At 39.5% G+C, this 16,825-nt stretch overlaps 1 protein-coding gene across 1 annotated transcript in view; it reads right to left on the reverse strand.

Annotated features, from left to right (window-relative positions):
- The window catches only part of NBAS (NBAS subunit of NRZ tethering complex), a 316,364-nt gene that overhangs the window by 191,382 nt on the left and 108,157 nt on the right, over positions 1-16,825 (reverse strand). Inside the window, exons 22-23 of the mRNA XM_032866873.1 lie at positions 6,594-6,677; positions 510-663 (exon numbers count right to left, since the gene is read on the reverse strand). Coding sequence (XP_032722764.1) covers positions 510-663; positions 6,594-6,677 — 238 coding nt within the window. The remainder of the gene's footprint in view (positions 1-509; positions 664-6,593; positions 6,678-16,825) is intronic.

The following is a 16,825-nucleotide window of genomic DNA, read 5'->3' on the forward strand; positions in this document are numbered from 1 at the left end:
AGGGGAACTGAGGGGAATTAGGCTTAGACTTGAGGAAAACTAATTAGAGAGAGAGCCTCAAACAAGATTCCTAAAAAGCAAAATGAAAACCAACTGCATTACTGCACTAGGACAGGGCGCTGGTCAAGTATTTCTGGGCTGATACAGTCATTTCCACTAATATGGTATTAAGCCTATTAAAAATAAATGGAAAATAAAAAATAATAATAAATACAAAATAAAATAAATAAATGGAAAATCACGGATAGGATGTATCATATTTTGCAACTTACATTTTAGAGAAAGATTTTGAGCCATTTTTCTTCTATGTATTTGCTTTTTAAGAATCCCCAGAAAAGCCACAAAAGCTTGTGAGGCAAAGTATGAAAGAACAAAAGTAGTAAGACATATTCACTTTATCTCTGCAAACTAAACCCACAATCCCTGGCTCCCTGGCCGGCTGCCAGGACCCACACAGAGTCCTAAGGCCCCAGTGCGGTACGGAGGATCCGCTGTCATCCTCCCCTCACCTGTCGGGCATAATGCTCTATTTCCTCTGCTCTGGTCTGATACCAGTCCATAACCTTGTCCACTGTAAGCTCCGGCGTCCTGTACCTCAGTAACTCGGGCTGGGCGGCATACAAGAATTCGCTTTCATCTTGGAGACTCGGCTCAACCACCATTCTGGAAACCACAGAAGAAACAATTAGTAACTGACTGGAATGCGGGGAAAAATTAGAATTTTGTGAAAGAGAGAGAGAGAGAGCCAGAACAGAGATGGGGAGGGAGTGGTGACAGAGGCAGGGAGTATGCATGTATGTATGTTGGGGGGTGGGGGGTTGTATGTGTTTTCCCGTATCTGTGGGCACACTTACAAGATAAATGGGACATCTGGGGGATGCTTAATTTATTTTCCTATTAGAATTCCCAATTAAAAAAATCAGAATGGACAATACATCAAAAGAGCCATGCCACAAATCAATCAACTAAGTATTAACAAAATCAAAATCACCCTGGGAGGCTTTTACCAAACGCACACGGCTGGGAGCCTGCCACGGGCGCACTAAATGAAGCCCCCTGCGATGGCCAGCCAGACCTCATGTGGGAAAAACACCTCCAGGTAGGTCTAACTCAAATATAAATTCAGAAACCTTGTTTTCCATGTTCATCAAAATCAGAGGGAATACGCCTTATTTGCACCTATAATATACCATTAGTCAGTGTCACAATGTGGCCCCTCGCTGACATTTATGAAGTACGGGACCACTCTGTGCCACTTGCAGTAGGTAAAGAAGAACCCCCAGAGGAATGGACCCAAGGACAACAGCCCAGGGATCACAAATTATGAGTTGTTAAGAGGAGGATCCTGGCCAACTGCCCTCCATAATCAAGGACTGAAAACAGGACTTGAACCAAGATAGTTCGAAGCGACCTATGGAACACTGCTGTGCGCCATTAGGGACACCATTCATCTGAGCCAGCCCGTGGTAAGGGACAGGTGCTCTCACGGTGACCATTACCAGGCAGCGGCCTCCGGAATCAGAACCGAAGCACCTTCCACTGCTGAAAGCTCTGAAACTCTGCATTACTGAGCTAAGCCTAATCTCAGACTCATTTAGTCATATAAAATGGGTAGGATACAATGCCAGGGTATTCAAAATAATATAAATTAAGGACACAGAGAAGTTCGTGTGGCCTGGAATACGTGCTTCATTTTTCATTTACAGGTAGAATTTTTACTGGAATTATCAGCAGCTGGGATATGCGAGCAGACAAAGCCCGGAAAGACTTGGGCATTTTAGTCCCAGGCCTCAGACAACCCGCTGGGCTTGTAACTGGTACCCCTTCGCTCAGTTAGTGTCACAATTCCATTAACAGTCTGACCGGTGGTTTTCCCCCATCACTGTCATGAAGAAAAAAAAAAAAAAAAAGGTCACATTTCCCCCGAAATCTTTAAAGCTGCCCATTTTACCAGAGGAAAAAATACCCATGAGCAACTCTGAGGTCCTTTGATGTTTTTTTTCAGTCCTTAATATTTCCCTCTCACCACGGACAGAATTCGCTTTCTCCTGCCAGAAACTGGCTTCCCTCACTCTGGTATGTGGGGCTGTCGGCCTTCTCTCATCTAACTGACAGCTCCTTCTGGGTCGCCTCCATCGGACTAGCCTCCTCCAACCGACTCCTGCATCCTGGCCCCTCGCCACACCCAGTGCAGCTCTCTCCTCCCTGCTCACGCCGGACTCGCCCTTCATCTCGCCCTTGATCTCTCCTTTGACGACTACATGAGCTACTGCATACAAAATAATGACGCTATTTGACCCCCAAGCCACACTCCACTCAGAAGCCCCCAAATCTCCCTATGCTCGTCCATGTTTCACGGGCACTTCCAATGCAACAAGATCAAAACTAAATTCAGGATCTCCTTGGGTAATACAGTTATCTTTATAAAAACAGAAACCTGATTTTATCATCCCCATGCCTACTTTTATACCCTGTAAATCTGCTGTAAAATATTCTAGCCTCATCTTGGTGCCAATCTTACTTCTGTTCTGGCTCCTTCAACAAGGTAGATCTTTATTTTTAGTCCTCGAAGGGGACATCGCCTTGAGTATCTTCCAACATGCTCTCCTCTCTGCTTAGAACACACCCTGCTCTTTTTTGCCAAACTTGTCCTCCACAAGGCTAAATGAAATCCTGCTCATTCTTCAAATCTCAGATTTCACAAGATTTTTGCCAGGACGACCTTCCTTGCCCGCCTCCAAGCGGCGGTCTCCCTGTGACACGCTCCCCATGCCCCCCGGCCTGGGCTTTCCGAGCACCCATCACGTCGGCCATATACAGCAGGACCGTTTTTCCCACCAGAGTATAAACTTCACGAGAACAGGACCTGCATCTGCTTTGCCTCCTTTGGTATTCTTGTATCTAGCAGAGGACAGATACCAATTAAGAGAAAGAGCAACACCATACGTCCTGTAATCCTGAAAATCTGTACCATCTTCAAAAGCATCTTTTCCTCTGTCAAACTTCTCCTGACTTTTCATTTTCTGTTTTGGGGGTTCTGGCACAGCAAGCCTGCTTACATTTCAGCCTGCTGCAGCTGGTCAGAAAAGAAATGCCCTCTTGCCTTTCATCTACTTAGAATAACACAAAGGCCGGGAAGCACGGGATGGATGGGTCGGTGCTCTGCCGGCGCTACTCTCTCAAAAGCCCATCTGGAAATGAGAGAATTCACCTGCCTCTGCCTATCACCCTGCCCACTGGCCCTGACCTCGCACCATCATCAGTTTCTCTACCTCTTCAACCTCTCCTTACAGTTGCTGAAATGACAGCACAAGATCGTTAAAGGGAGCGGCATGAAGGATGTCACACGCACGCTCGGAAGGAGCAGGGTACGTGCTCACCATTACCTTCCGTTCTAGGAAGCCCACAGTTAACGGCCAGGACTAAGAAATCAAGTACCAACACAATTCTTACTCCAAGATACGGAGTTAATAGCAAAACTATCACCTGAAAGAATTAAAAGTAATTGCTTCAGGTTTGGGCTTTGCTTTTTTTTTTTTTTTTTTAACAACAAGCTTTGTAGAAATTTTAGCTCTTTAATCTACTTGCAAATATATACAACTTTGATTAAAAAATGAAAATCAAATTAAAAACTTTGAAGATTTACTTATTTGGGAGAGAGAGAGCGCGCACAAGCAGGAGAGGCAGAGGCAGAGGGGGACTCTCCAGCAGACCCCCTGCTCAGCACAGAGCCCGACAGGGGGTTGCGATCTCCCGACCCCAAGGTCAAAACCTGAGCCAAAACCAAGAGCCAGACTCCCAAATGACTGTGTCTCCCGGGCACCCCTAAAAACAACTTTTAAAAAGCAAACAGCAAAACCACAGCAGGACACTCAATTGCCACAACACTAAAACTTACTAGAGTAAAAAAGGTAACTAAGAATTACTTACTCCATGATCTCAGGTATCCAAACCACAATAAAATGAAAGGAAACAGCCAACGTTACCAGTAACATTAAGAGAGCTTCCAAATGATTACACTACCGCTTAGGGCTTTTATCATTTATCAGACAGTATACATAGTTTCAAAAATCCAAAAAGCACGAAAAGACTCCTATCAAATGAAAAACCAGCAGTTCCATACACAGCCCACACTACCACCGTCCTTGCCGCCCTCTACACCATGTACATGTCTGTCAGCCCTCTTCCTGGATTTTCCTCTATGCATCTAAACGGTACGTACTTGTGACTATTTCTGATTTATCTACCCTATGTGCTATTCAGCTGTCTTAAACCACAACCATCCACTTTCCCTACACTCTTTTCTTCCACTATGGAAACATCACAATTTCGATTAAACCACTAATTCTTTGCATTATTATGACTATGTGATTATGATTATCTTCTCCTGAGCCAAGTGGTACATGATCACAACTATTGTTCTTTTTTGAACAACTTTTCATTTTCTGGAGTTAATAAATGCCAAGTGTCCTCCTGTGCTGCCCACTGACGTCTGTGCATTCATTGCTATGTTTTCCAAATTCTCTAAAAGATGTATTAACAGCAAAATATAAAAGAATATCAAGATTTTTCCCAATAGTCAAACATAACAGGTAATATTCCTGTTCCATTTTTAAAATTTTTCCAAGAGAGCTGGCTCTTGAAGCCATCCACACCCTTCCACAGTCTGTGACGGCTGCTCGCTCACCCGACAAGAACGCAGCTGTCATCCTGGGCCCTCCCGTTGCCACGGCCTATGTTAGAGCCCAGTTCTGAATCTAATGGCTTTCTTTTTTTCCATTGACTCCTTCATTTTAATAAAACACGTTTTCTATGGCTTCCTGAAATGAGATGTACACGGGTGGTAAATTTTACAAGACCTTACATGATTAACCTCATACTTGATTGATGATTTTAGCTAGATCTAAGAATACTGATCAAAAAAAGATTTTCCACCAGAAGTTTTTCTTCTAGCTTCTATTGCTGTTCTAGAGATATCTCAGGTCATTCTAATTCAAACTTCCTTTTATGTAGTGTGTTTTTCTCTCCGGTAGACTGCAGCCCGGATATTCTGGAAGGTTGTGATGGTACGCTTCAGTGCAGTGGACACCGCAATCTGAAAACTCCTGGCCTTCGATTCTAAATAATAGGCTTGAAATGTTTCTTTTAAATTTCTTCACTTCTATTATGTCATCTCTTTCTAGAATGCCTATAATTTGAATATTAGGTTTGTTCTTTATCTTTGCTTTCTTATCTAGCTCTATAATATTTTTATTCTACTTTCTGGAGAAGTACTTTGCTTTTATTTTTCAATGCTTCTAGCTTTTAGACACTGACTATCATATTTTTTCTTCCCTAAAGTTCTCATAGTTCTTTGTTCCTATTTTATAAAATCCTTTTTTTACTTCACAACTGTACTATCTTATCTCCTGGGCAGTATTAATTTTTGAAGTTTTCTTTTTCTGTGGTCTCTGACTTTCAGTCCCGTTTTCTATGTGTGCTACCTGCCGGCGCCCGTCCTCAGACATCTAGGAAGCTCCAGGGCTATGGCAGGACTTGTCCGTTTGCTGACTTCACTTCAACCAGGTAATGCACAAAGCTTTTGGGACAATATGTGAGTATCTAGAGGCCTTTTCTCGGAGGCTACTCCATCTCTCCAGAAAAGAAGTCTCCAGACTTCTGCTTGAGGAATATGTCTACACTCCTGGACCTAGGAGGTGGCAGGGAACCAAAGCTTCAATGTTCAGAACATAGATTCTCACTAAGCGCTCTGAAGTTCAACTCTAGCACTCCAACCCCATCCTATGCTGTGCCTGGTGCCAGGAATCTGGAGGATTTCTGGATCAATCTGAAGGTTCTTAGCCTCAGTTCATGAATCCAAAAAATTAACCTCTGATTCCATGTAGAGGAAATATGGAAGGAGAGATGGCAAAGGACCATTTATCTGACTTTGAAGAGGGAGAAAAAGGGAATTCACATGCTTTCAGTCCCACACCTCATCTCCCACCACCTTGCCAGTAGTGGATGACTCCACGTTCTGAGGCTTTCCAAGGTTAAGTCTTACCAAAATAAAAATTAAAATTAAATCAGAAACAAAATTGTGTGCATACCATAATAACCATGAAAATTTTATTTCTGTGTATCAAAGACTAAAAGAGAATACTTTAAAAAGAAAAGAGTTGGTATATCAGATCATTTTTTTGAATACTTTGTATTCTTCCATTAAAAAAAAACTGTAATGTGGGCGCCTAGGTGACTCAGTCAGTTAAGCCTCTGCGTTCGGCTCAGGTCATGATCCCAGAGTCCTGGGATCGAGCCTCACATCTGGTTCCCTGCTCAGCAGGGGGCCTGCTTCTCCCTCTCCTCCCTGCTCACGCTCTCTCTCACTCTGTCTGTATTCCTCTCAAATAAACAATAAATAAAATCTTAAAAAAAAAAAGTCATTAAAAAAAAAGAACTGTAATGTAACAATTAAGCATTTAAAACAACTCCACTCAAACTCTGTAAATCAGGGACTATCAAGTGCATGGTCACCTACCGCACACCACCGCAACAGGGCCTTCTACCCATGCATCCTGGAGAAATGAGGGTCCCTCGCACAGGCTCATCCTTACCTGCACTCCAGCTCCTCGCACCAGTCTTTATCTCGGTGTTTGTGTTCATGCCAAGGAATGAGCACCAAGGAGTCACCATTATAACTTTAAAAAAAAAAAACAAAGAAACGGCATTTAAAATACTACATTAGCTCAATGATTGGCTGCACAAGGACCATGATGCAACAAGTATTTCTATAACCTTAAATCTCCTCTCCTGCTTGTGATATATTAAATGGTCCATGCTACATACTATAGACACCATGTAAATGGAAAATACCAAATTGTTGACTTCTCTCCAATCAGAAAATGGTCCAAGAAAAGGATATTATTTCAAAACTAAAAAGTTGGCAAGGAACTAAAGGACAGCATGGGTGTGCGTTCATTCACACATTCTAAAACATCAAGAGCCTAAGTTTTATGTTCTTATTATCAGCATATATGGCCCCTTGCCCTCGAAAATCTTATAGTCTAACTTCCTGGGATCGTAGAAATGTTCTATAACTACACTATCCACTATAGTAACCAGGGGCTAGGTGCACATGCAGTAAGCACTTGAAATATGGCTAAGAGAACTTTATTTAATTTTAATTAGTGTTAATCAAAATTTAAGTAGCCATATAAAAGTTTAATTTAAATTTAAATAGTGGCTACCATATATGACAGCATAGACCTGAGGTCAAGTAATTATTAAGAGGGGAGAAATTATTTTGCAGGTTGAAAATAACACTCAGTGATCAAAAGGTACAGATTTCTAGTTAGAAGCAGGACAAGGAATGTAATGTACATGACGACGAGAGCTGACCCTGCTGCGCGATATAGGGAAAACTATTAGGTCAGCAAATCCTGAGAGTCCTCATCACAAAGAGGACTTTCTTTTTTTTCTTTTTCTCTTTCTTCCCTTTATATTTTATCTATAGGAGATGACAGATGTTAGCTGAACATACATTGCGGTAATCATTTCACACTGTATGGAAATCAAACCATCACGCTGTGTGCCTTCAGCTTACTCAGGGATGTGTGTCATTTATTTCTCAGTAAAACTGTAAAGCGCATTGCTAAAAAATGAAGAGGAAAACTAAGAAAGGGAGAAAAAATAAGGCCTGGCAGAATGGAATTAAGAATAAATTCAGAATGAACAGTGAGATATGGACAGTGGAGTGTGATAACAGCAGAGCACCACGCCACACGCATCGGGAGGCATGGAGCACAGAAACCCAGCAGCCTCACACCTAGCCCTGTGTTCTCTGGCACAAGATTTTCTAGAGCGAAACACTTCAAACATTACCTTGAAGGCCCCTTTCAGCTATCATATTCTATAAGCCCATGACATTTGAAACCTTCTGAATTAAGAAGACAAAAATTTTAAGAACAAATTTCAATTGCCCAGCTTTCTAGTTCAATGAAACATTTTCCCTCCTGTTTCTCAGTATTAATAATAGTTCCAATTTTCTAAAATTTAACATAGCTCAGGGAAAGGATTGCACTTTTTTATAATAAGTTGTATTTGGCATTTTTTTCTCTGCCAAGGTAACACAACATGCCTTGCCCAAGAAACACTTTGTAAACTTTTGAATATAATATCGATGAAGCAATTAGTTCTCATGTAGGAGGTAACAGGAGCGCCCTGGGTGGTTTCAGGGAGAAGACGGAAGCTGAAAGGTCTGAGAACGGGCCATGCCGTCCATCAGTCAACAGCATCCCTGTCCATTGATTATTATTGGTGTAAATTCTCCAAAGTCAAAGCTCCCCATTAGATACAGACAAGAAGAAATGTATTACACCCTATTTTATAAACCCAGTGTTTTACCCACTTGGCAGCTAGCACATAATGTCCTTGCAAACTGTGTATCAGAGATACATTTGTGAAGGCAGCTGAGTTCATATTTTTAAGTTTCTGCGTCACATGGAGGATTACTCAGCAGAGATGCCAAAATCACACTATTTCAGTTGTCACCAAATAAAAAACTATTTTATTTCCCTCTGTGTCAATAACTAATACTTTATCACAGGCTACCGAAATGGAAAGTAAAGAAGAACATGGGACACAATGAGGATGATAATGCTTGCTCTTCCAACAGAAGAATAAATTAGAGCAGTGAATTGAGGAACAAGGAACAAAAACAAAAAAAAAAAAAAATGAACAAACGATTACTGCCTTTTCTAATTAAAGCAGACACGGTTCCATAGCTACACAAAATGCTTTCAAAAAGAATTTTAGAAAAATGTATTACAAGTCGAGATTTGTACTTTCTACACAAAGTACATATTAGATACAAGGGTTATTACTGAAATGATTAATAGTGGCGTGGGACCCTCAGCAAAATAATATTCATTTGGTATTTAAAGACTAGAAAGCTATAAAACTTTGTTAAGCTCCACTGAACAGAAATGGGTAAGAAAACATACCTATTTTTATCAAAACATGCAGTAATGACAAGTTCTGCTCAGAAGTACACTCTAAAAGGTAGGCCTGAAGAATCCCGAGTTAATAAAGTATTTCTGCTGCATTTTCAAGGCAAAGCATAACTAAATGTTTCTAAATGTGCTGATCACCACTGACGTAATAACAGTACACTACTTGTACTACTATTAGTGTATCTGCGATGATCGGTGAAAGTTATCTTTAACATTTATTGATCTCTTACTATGGACCAGACAGGATGAAACGCATTGAACATACAATAACTCATTTAGTCCTACCAATCTAATGTAGCTGGTGACAGGTTCTTCCTCATGTTATAATGGGAAAACTGACGCCCAAGTGATTATGCCCATCCTCATAAAACTATTACATGACAGTGCCAGGATTTCAACACAAGTTAGAATCCACAATTTAGACTTCTAACTAGTACACCCCTCTAGAAAAGGCACTGGGGCTACAATCTAGCCCCCAACGGCAAATCCATCCACTCTCATTTCTACCATCCCTTGCTTCATACCTAAGAGCCACCAGGCAAGATGCGCAGGTGGCTGGGAGAGGGTCATTTGAGCCTTCCTGAAATTTAACTCAGACAACCCAGTAAAGACCATTTACATGCATATTTAAAGTACAATATAAAAACCAAACTCAATATTATATAGCTTACTAATATGATGAAACTAACCTCTACCAAATACAGCGGGACCTTAGGTCTGATCACCAACACTTACATAAAAGCAAAGGAACAAAAACTTTCTTTGTGTTCTTTTCTTACAGGATATTTCTGCAAAGCACACTCTTTTAAAACAAATTTTAGGAGTTTAAAATACTTGCTATAAAAATACTGTAGATTTTTATCATGCTTCAAATAACTGCATTTCAAAAACACGATCTCCTCCCTACCCAGAATATAAATTCTTTGAGGGCAGAACTTTTGTTTTGTCTATTGCCCATATCCTCAATACCTAAAATAGTGCCTGGCATTTAGCAGACTCTAGAATAATGTGTTACCTGAATTACTAAATTAAAGCACAAAGATTTTTTTTTTAAGTGAATACTGTCAACTATATTCAATTTTTTTTCAAAAAGTGCTCTCAGGAGTATCACAGAAATTCAAAATTGGCATAAAGCAATGGAAGGGGATAATCTGTTCCTAAAAACAGATGTGCCAAAGAAGTACATATATCTATACGGAATCCGCAGATCTGACAGCAAGAGCACTTTTCTAATACAGACCACGCCGCTGCTGAGAGAGTACACCACACCAGCAGTGGTGCACAGTCCACCCAGGCAGCAGGACAGGTCATGTTCTAGTTCAGGCAGAGAAAATATTTCAGAATGCGTATTTCCCTAAATCCCACCATTCTTTACACTTGAAAATAACCAACTGGTTCTATCATTACCCTTTTAAAAATACCCAAATGGTAGCTACTGAATTCTCTCATAAGGTAAGCAGAGTGACAGCACATACAATAAAATTCAGAGAAAACCTTTTTCATTAATTCTGTTCACAATAAACATCCTAGTCATGTAAATCAGTCACTGGGCAAGGTGAAACTGTGATTCCAAAAAAAAAAAAAAAAAAAAGCTAGACGAAAACATACTGCTTCCTGCTAAAGAACTGTAGGAAGTCTGGGGAGTTGCAGAAGTTACACTCTGAATCTAAAGTTCCACAAACACAAAACATTAACATACACTTTAGTTCATCTTTGTCTTTTACTGTTTCTGCTTGGCTTGAGAAGACTTAAAACTTAATTTTAAGTGCATCAACCCCCACTAAAAAAGGGAAGTACAGGGTAAACTTAAATGATCTCTTTACAAAATAATGACTGCTTAATTTTAAGATTCTTTCTATTAGAACCCTGTCCATTGTTTTATTCCAAACAATAAACTTTGCTGGTTTCATCTGAAGGTAACATTTATCTGTCAGCAGGAAAGGAAAGAATATTACAAGTTCTATTATGTTCAACTATTCTCTCGCCAATTATTTCTCACACTAAATTTAAATGTTTTATTTCAAAGAAATTTTTTCAAGAATAAACTTACAGAAAGTTCTTTTGTTCGTGTTCTATGCCATGGGAACAAAAGGCAAAACAGACCGAGCGTTACTACTAATTGCCACCTTTTATGCGTTGGTATTAAGATGTGGAGTTCTATTTATTTCTATTATTTAGCATAGAAGAAAATGTTCTGGTAAATAAAGGACAAGAAAGAATCCTAAGTTGAGCCCACGCAGAGCTACACTGTGGTGATGGCTACTGAGCAGATCACACTGGTCTGAAACTCCGTGGGGTCCAGTCAAAACGCTGTTGTCATTCAGGAGGCCAGGCTGGAAAAAAGCTGTGTAAAGGCGTCACTAGAGAGTTCTCTGGGCCGACGGCACTCACTGTCACTAATATAGGACTTAGAGAATACAGGAGATTAAGGAGTTATTTGGAAACTTCATTTGTAACCTCGACGTTAGTGACGTATATGAGAAACCAGAGCAAAAATACCACCTCCGGGATCTGGACTCTCCTCCCGCCTCCACCAGCTACTTCACGGGCCCCCGGGACCCTGCTGCTTCGTCTAGTTAGCAAATACTGTAATATTATCTGCCCCAAATGAAGACAAGACTAGACAAATATCTTCTTGAGTTCTAACCCATTGCAATTAAGAGGATGCTCTTAGAAGTCTAACCTCTGTGACAGGAGCCACCCTACACAGCTGTGTAACCTTGATGGGAGTTACTCAGTCGGCCTGTGCCTCAGTTTCCCCATCAGTAAAACAAAAAGAATAACAGTATTAATCTCATTTGGATTTGTGGCGAATCAAGTTAGCAAGTCTAAAGACTTTAGAGCAGTACTGATCCACGGCAAGGGTTCAACCGTCATAAAAGCATCATTATTCCTAACACCAGCAAGACCGTTTTCATGGGGAGTAAAACACAAGATATATGTAAACTGGGTGACATTTCAAGATCTACCTTATGATAAATAGTAACACTGTATAAATAATGCCAATGATTGTGTTTACAAATAAAGTAAACAATAAAGTCTGCTGACACCCGCCTGAGTATATCCTGATCAACACGGTAAGCAGTAATGAGAAAGTGATGAGCCGATTTATGAGGTAGAAATAAGCAACAATATCCACAAGGCATCATCCCTCTCCCAAATGCTTAAAATAGAGTCTGAAAATAAATTTGTTACCATAAGCAAAGGATGATCTGATTATTTCTGAGAACAAGTTAGCAAAATCATTTAAGTTTAAGGGACAGCCACAAACTCTAAAGGAAAATTCTTCCAGAAAACCTAAGTGAGAAAGGCTACTCTTCACCAAGGTGTTTGTTGTCAACAGAACAAAGGGCAACAGATGACTAGAGAGGTCAGTGATTGAAAGACTGATCCATAAGCACTTCACCCATCCCTTGGAGAGAGGACCCTAATTCTAAAGACGAGGCATTCAAAGTGCTCAGAACAATGAGGAATACTTACGTTTGCTACAAGGAAGGTTACTAGGGGAAAAAAAGGCATCCTCAAACCCAACTTCCATGGCATACACTTTAATAAGTTAAAATAGACAACATTTTTTTTTAATCCCCAAAACTTTTATGAAGCAATTTTTACATTCAGCATGTGTTGCTACACACAACAAATATTTATAAATGTTTCTTTTTAAATGTTTTTGTCATGATTTTCATATTTATAATACTGCACCTATGGGAAATAGAGGTGAATTAAAACTGGTGAATAATAATTTTCATTTATACCATAAACTCAACTATAGTTTCAGATTTGCTAGTATTACATTCAGGAAGGGCGAACACATATTTGATGTGACAATACTGAAAGATTTGAGATCTAAGAGTCAACTAAGCATCGATGGGGACTATTTCACATGGGGGGGAGCTCAAAACTACAGTGCGCCAACCACCATCAGGGAAGTAGAGAAATCGAGTCAATTTCAACCCCCGTTCTGGTACTTAGACTGAATAGCAGCAAAACTCTTATTTAATATTACTTAAAGATAACAAGACCCTGACAAATCTTTGCTCTATTAATTAAACCAGTGAAGCCTACCAGGACAAAGATAAAGGTATATGACATCTGAATTTATCAACTACAAAACTAATGAAATGTACCAAACTGTTTATGAATTGTATCAATGTACTTTACAAACCCTGACCCTATATAAGGTTATCATGCTAAGAGAGTTTGAACCAAAGGATTAGGAGGAAAACAAGAATGTTTCAATCTTCCTTTTACTCATATAACTAAAGGAAACAACAAAATATGCCCATGCAGATCTCAAGACACAGCAAGTGTGACTTCCCCATCACCACCCTTCAAGATCCCGTATATTCCCGCCTCTAGACCTGCACTGAACAGGCATTTCACACATAGCACTTCCTATGTCTGAGCACAAATACAAAGTTCTAAGCAACATATACATACATATATAAAGTCAGCACCCTGACAGACAGACATTCTCTTTCTCATTTTACTGGAGAGAAGACAGTGGCAGAGGAATGTTTACTAACAATGCAAAGTCACACAACTAAAAAGCTGCAGCTGGGATCTGAACCCAGACAGCCTGGTTCCAGAACATGACTTACTGAGTGAATGAATAAATGATCAGTAGAAACATATCCCCTGATATTCTCTTCATCCTGATATCAGAGCTCTCAAAAACGAATAACAACAACAAAAAAATCCTTTTAAGAACTGTAAAGATTTAATCAAGATATAAAACTTAGTGAACACAGGAGAAACGTGTTCAACATCACTAATCATCAAGGAAATGCAAATCAAAACCACAATGAGATATCACCTGACACCTGTCAGAATGGCTAGGAATCAAAAAGATAGGAAATAACAAATATCAACAAGAATGTAGAGAAAAAAAGGGCCATCGTGTACTGTTGGTGGGAATGTAAATGGGGGCAGTCAATGTGGAAAACAATATGGAGGTTCCTCAAAACCATACAATCCAGTAATTCTGCTACCAGGTATTTACCCAAAGAAAATGTAAACTATGTTTACTGCAGCATTATTCACAACAACCCAGATATGGAAGGAGCCCAAGTGTCCATCAATGGATGAACGGATGAAGATGATACGGCGTACATATATGTGATGGAATATTACTCGGCCATAAAAAAGGTTGAGATGTTGCCCTTTGTGAAAACATGGATGGACCTAGAAGGTATTATGCTAAGTGAAATAAGTCAGACAGAGAAAGACAAATACCACAGGACTTCACTTACATGTAGAATCAAAAAAAAACAAATGACTAAACAAGCAAAAAAGCAGAAACACAGCTCTTTGTGTTATATGCAACTGATACATTATTGAACTCTACATCTGAAACTAATGATGGACTGAATGTTAGCTAATTGAGATTTTAAAAAAAAAAGCAAAAACAAAAACATAAACACAGAGAATTGATGGTGACCAGAGGGCAGGTGAGTGGGGGGATGAGCAAAATGGGTGAAGGGTAGTGGGAGATACAAGCTTCTAGTTATGGAATGAGTAAGTCCCAGGAACAGAAAGTACCATGTAAGGAATGCAGTCAACAGTGGAACAAGGTTGGAAGATGACACACGATAGTTGCCCTTGTGGTGAACTTGGCGTAAGGTATAGACTTGTCGAATCACGATGCTGTGAAACCAATTTGATGTTGACACCAATCTGAAGCAAATGTAACATCATGTGTTGACTGTATTTCAACTTTAAAAAAGAAAAAAATGTAATCTGAACAATAAATGAGAAATATAAAAGTCAACTAAGACTACAGAGCTGAGGCTGTGATAGTCTCGCAGCATTTACCTCACTGCTGCTGTGGTATTTGCACGCAAGTCATTCCAAGCGGGGCCTCTTTACACCTTCAGGAGCTAACTTACAGAAGAGGCTCAGCAAAATGATTCAGTCAAGTAATTCAGCACGCTCCTTTCAAAAAGGAAGCTTTGTATGACTCTAACTTTAAAAAAAAACTCTTCAAAAAGAAAAATTTACACTTCAGAAACTAAGTTGTATAGTGGCAATAGGAAGAAAAAAAAAGTGGATTGAGATTATTTAAAAAGAATTTTTAAAAATTATAAATTCAGCATTTAATCTCATCCAAATGGATAGAAAAGAAGTTTGATTCATGGCAGGCATATTTACAATGTTGTCTTTAATTGATTCAATCAATGTGGTGATTCTTTGAGGAAAAACAATTGAAACCCTCTATCATATTCCCAGATAAAGCTTACCTGACTTTCTTCCACATTACTAAGCTTTGTATGTGCTCCCATTACTGCTATCACTGCACAGAATTATGGATGGTTCCTAACTTAGAATGGTTCAGTTTACAATTTTTTTTACTCTACAACAGCATGAGAGGGATATGCATTCAGTAGAAACTGTACTTTCAATTTTGAAGTCAGGTCTTTGCCTGGACTAGTGTTACGTGGTATGATATGGTCTCACGATGCTGGACAGCAGCAATGAGCCACGGCTTCCAGTCAGCCATGTGACCGACCACTAAGGACAACACCCAATTTACTTACAACCCTTCTGTAATCATACAACCATTCTATTTTCTACTTTCAGTACAGTATTCAATAAATTACCTAAGATCCTCACCACTTTATTATAAAATAGGTTTTGGGCTAAATGATTTTGCCTAATCGTAGGTTAGTATTATGAACATGTTTAAGGTAGGCTAAGCTAAGCTATGATATTCAGTAGGATAGGTGTATTAAATGAACTTTCAACTTAGTATTTTCAACGATGGATTTATCAAGATATAATCCCATCAAAAGTCACATAAGATATGTGCAATTATTTATTTGTCTTGCTCCTTTATTAAACTAGACGCTCCTTCAAAGTCTGAGTCATTTTTATATTCTTAGAGCAATACCTGGCATTCATTTAAACCCTGCTAAATACTTACTGGACGGACAGATGGATGGACAGACGGACGAACCGAAGGACTGAAGAAGTAAAAACAAATTAGTAAACAAAAGCAACCACTAAACCACAGGGTATGTACAGCTCAAGATCGATACGCTTTTTCTGTAGCTAAAGATTTAGACAATGTGCTTTAGGGCTTGTTTAAATTTTTCTGATTTAAAATTTCTGAAATGGACTGTACAATCTCCTACCGTAGACCCATGCCAACAGCAACACCGCAGAAGCCGTATACCGCAGTGGCTCTGTGCCCGTGTGTGAACACACAGAAGCAGAGAAATGTGAAAGGTCCGGAGCTTTAGATGAACAAAGAAGCACAAAAGGTGGTTTGCCCTAAGACACTGCGGTACAAATCTTTTTACCACCATGAGTTCTTTGGATCTAGGCCAAATTACACTGCAGACAATAGACAATCGCAACTAAAGAAACGAAAATCCCAGAAATGAAGACAGAGAGTCTCTGGTGTCGATTCCACAGGCTGTGGTTGGGAAGACAATGAATGGTTTAAGTATCTGTGGTGCAAGGAATTCTAACACATCTCTACTGCTGATGAAGTTCAAAGTTAAATTAGAGATGGCAGGAAGAGAAAGAAAGCAAAGCATTAGAGAATGTGAAGGAAATGGGTCTAATTATGTTTAAGTATAGATTCCTACTACCTAACCAACACTCATTCACACAATCAGAAACAAGAAGAGCAGGAAGGACACAGGAAGAGGAGAAGGATTTGACCCTGAAATAAAAAAACAGGCTCGAGATTGTTTATAACAAGACACAATATCAAATCATTAGCCCTATAACTGCATTGCTAGATCACTTGCTATAGTTTTCAAATCAAGGAAACCCATTACAAATTAATTTTACTCATTATAAATTAAGAAATTCACTTAGATCAACTT

Source organism: Lontra canadensis, unplaced genomic scaffold, assembly GCF_010015895.1.
Source record: "Lontra canadensis isolate GAN:19392208 unplaced genomic scaffold, GSC_riverotter_1.0 scaffold32, whole genome shotgun sequence".
NCBI lineage: Eukaryota > Metazoa > Chordata > Mammalia > Carnivora > Mustelidae > Lontra > Lontra canadensis.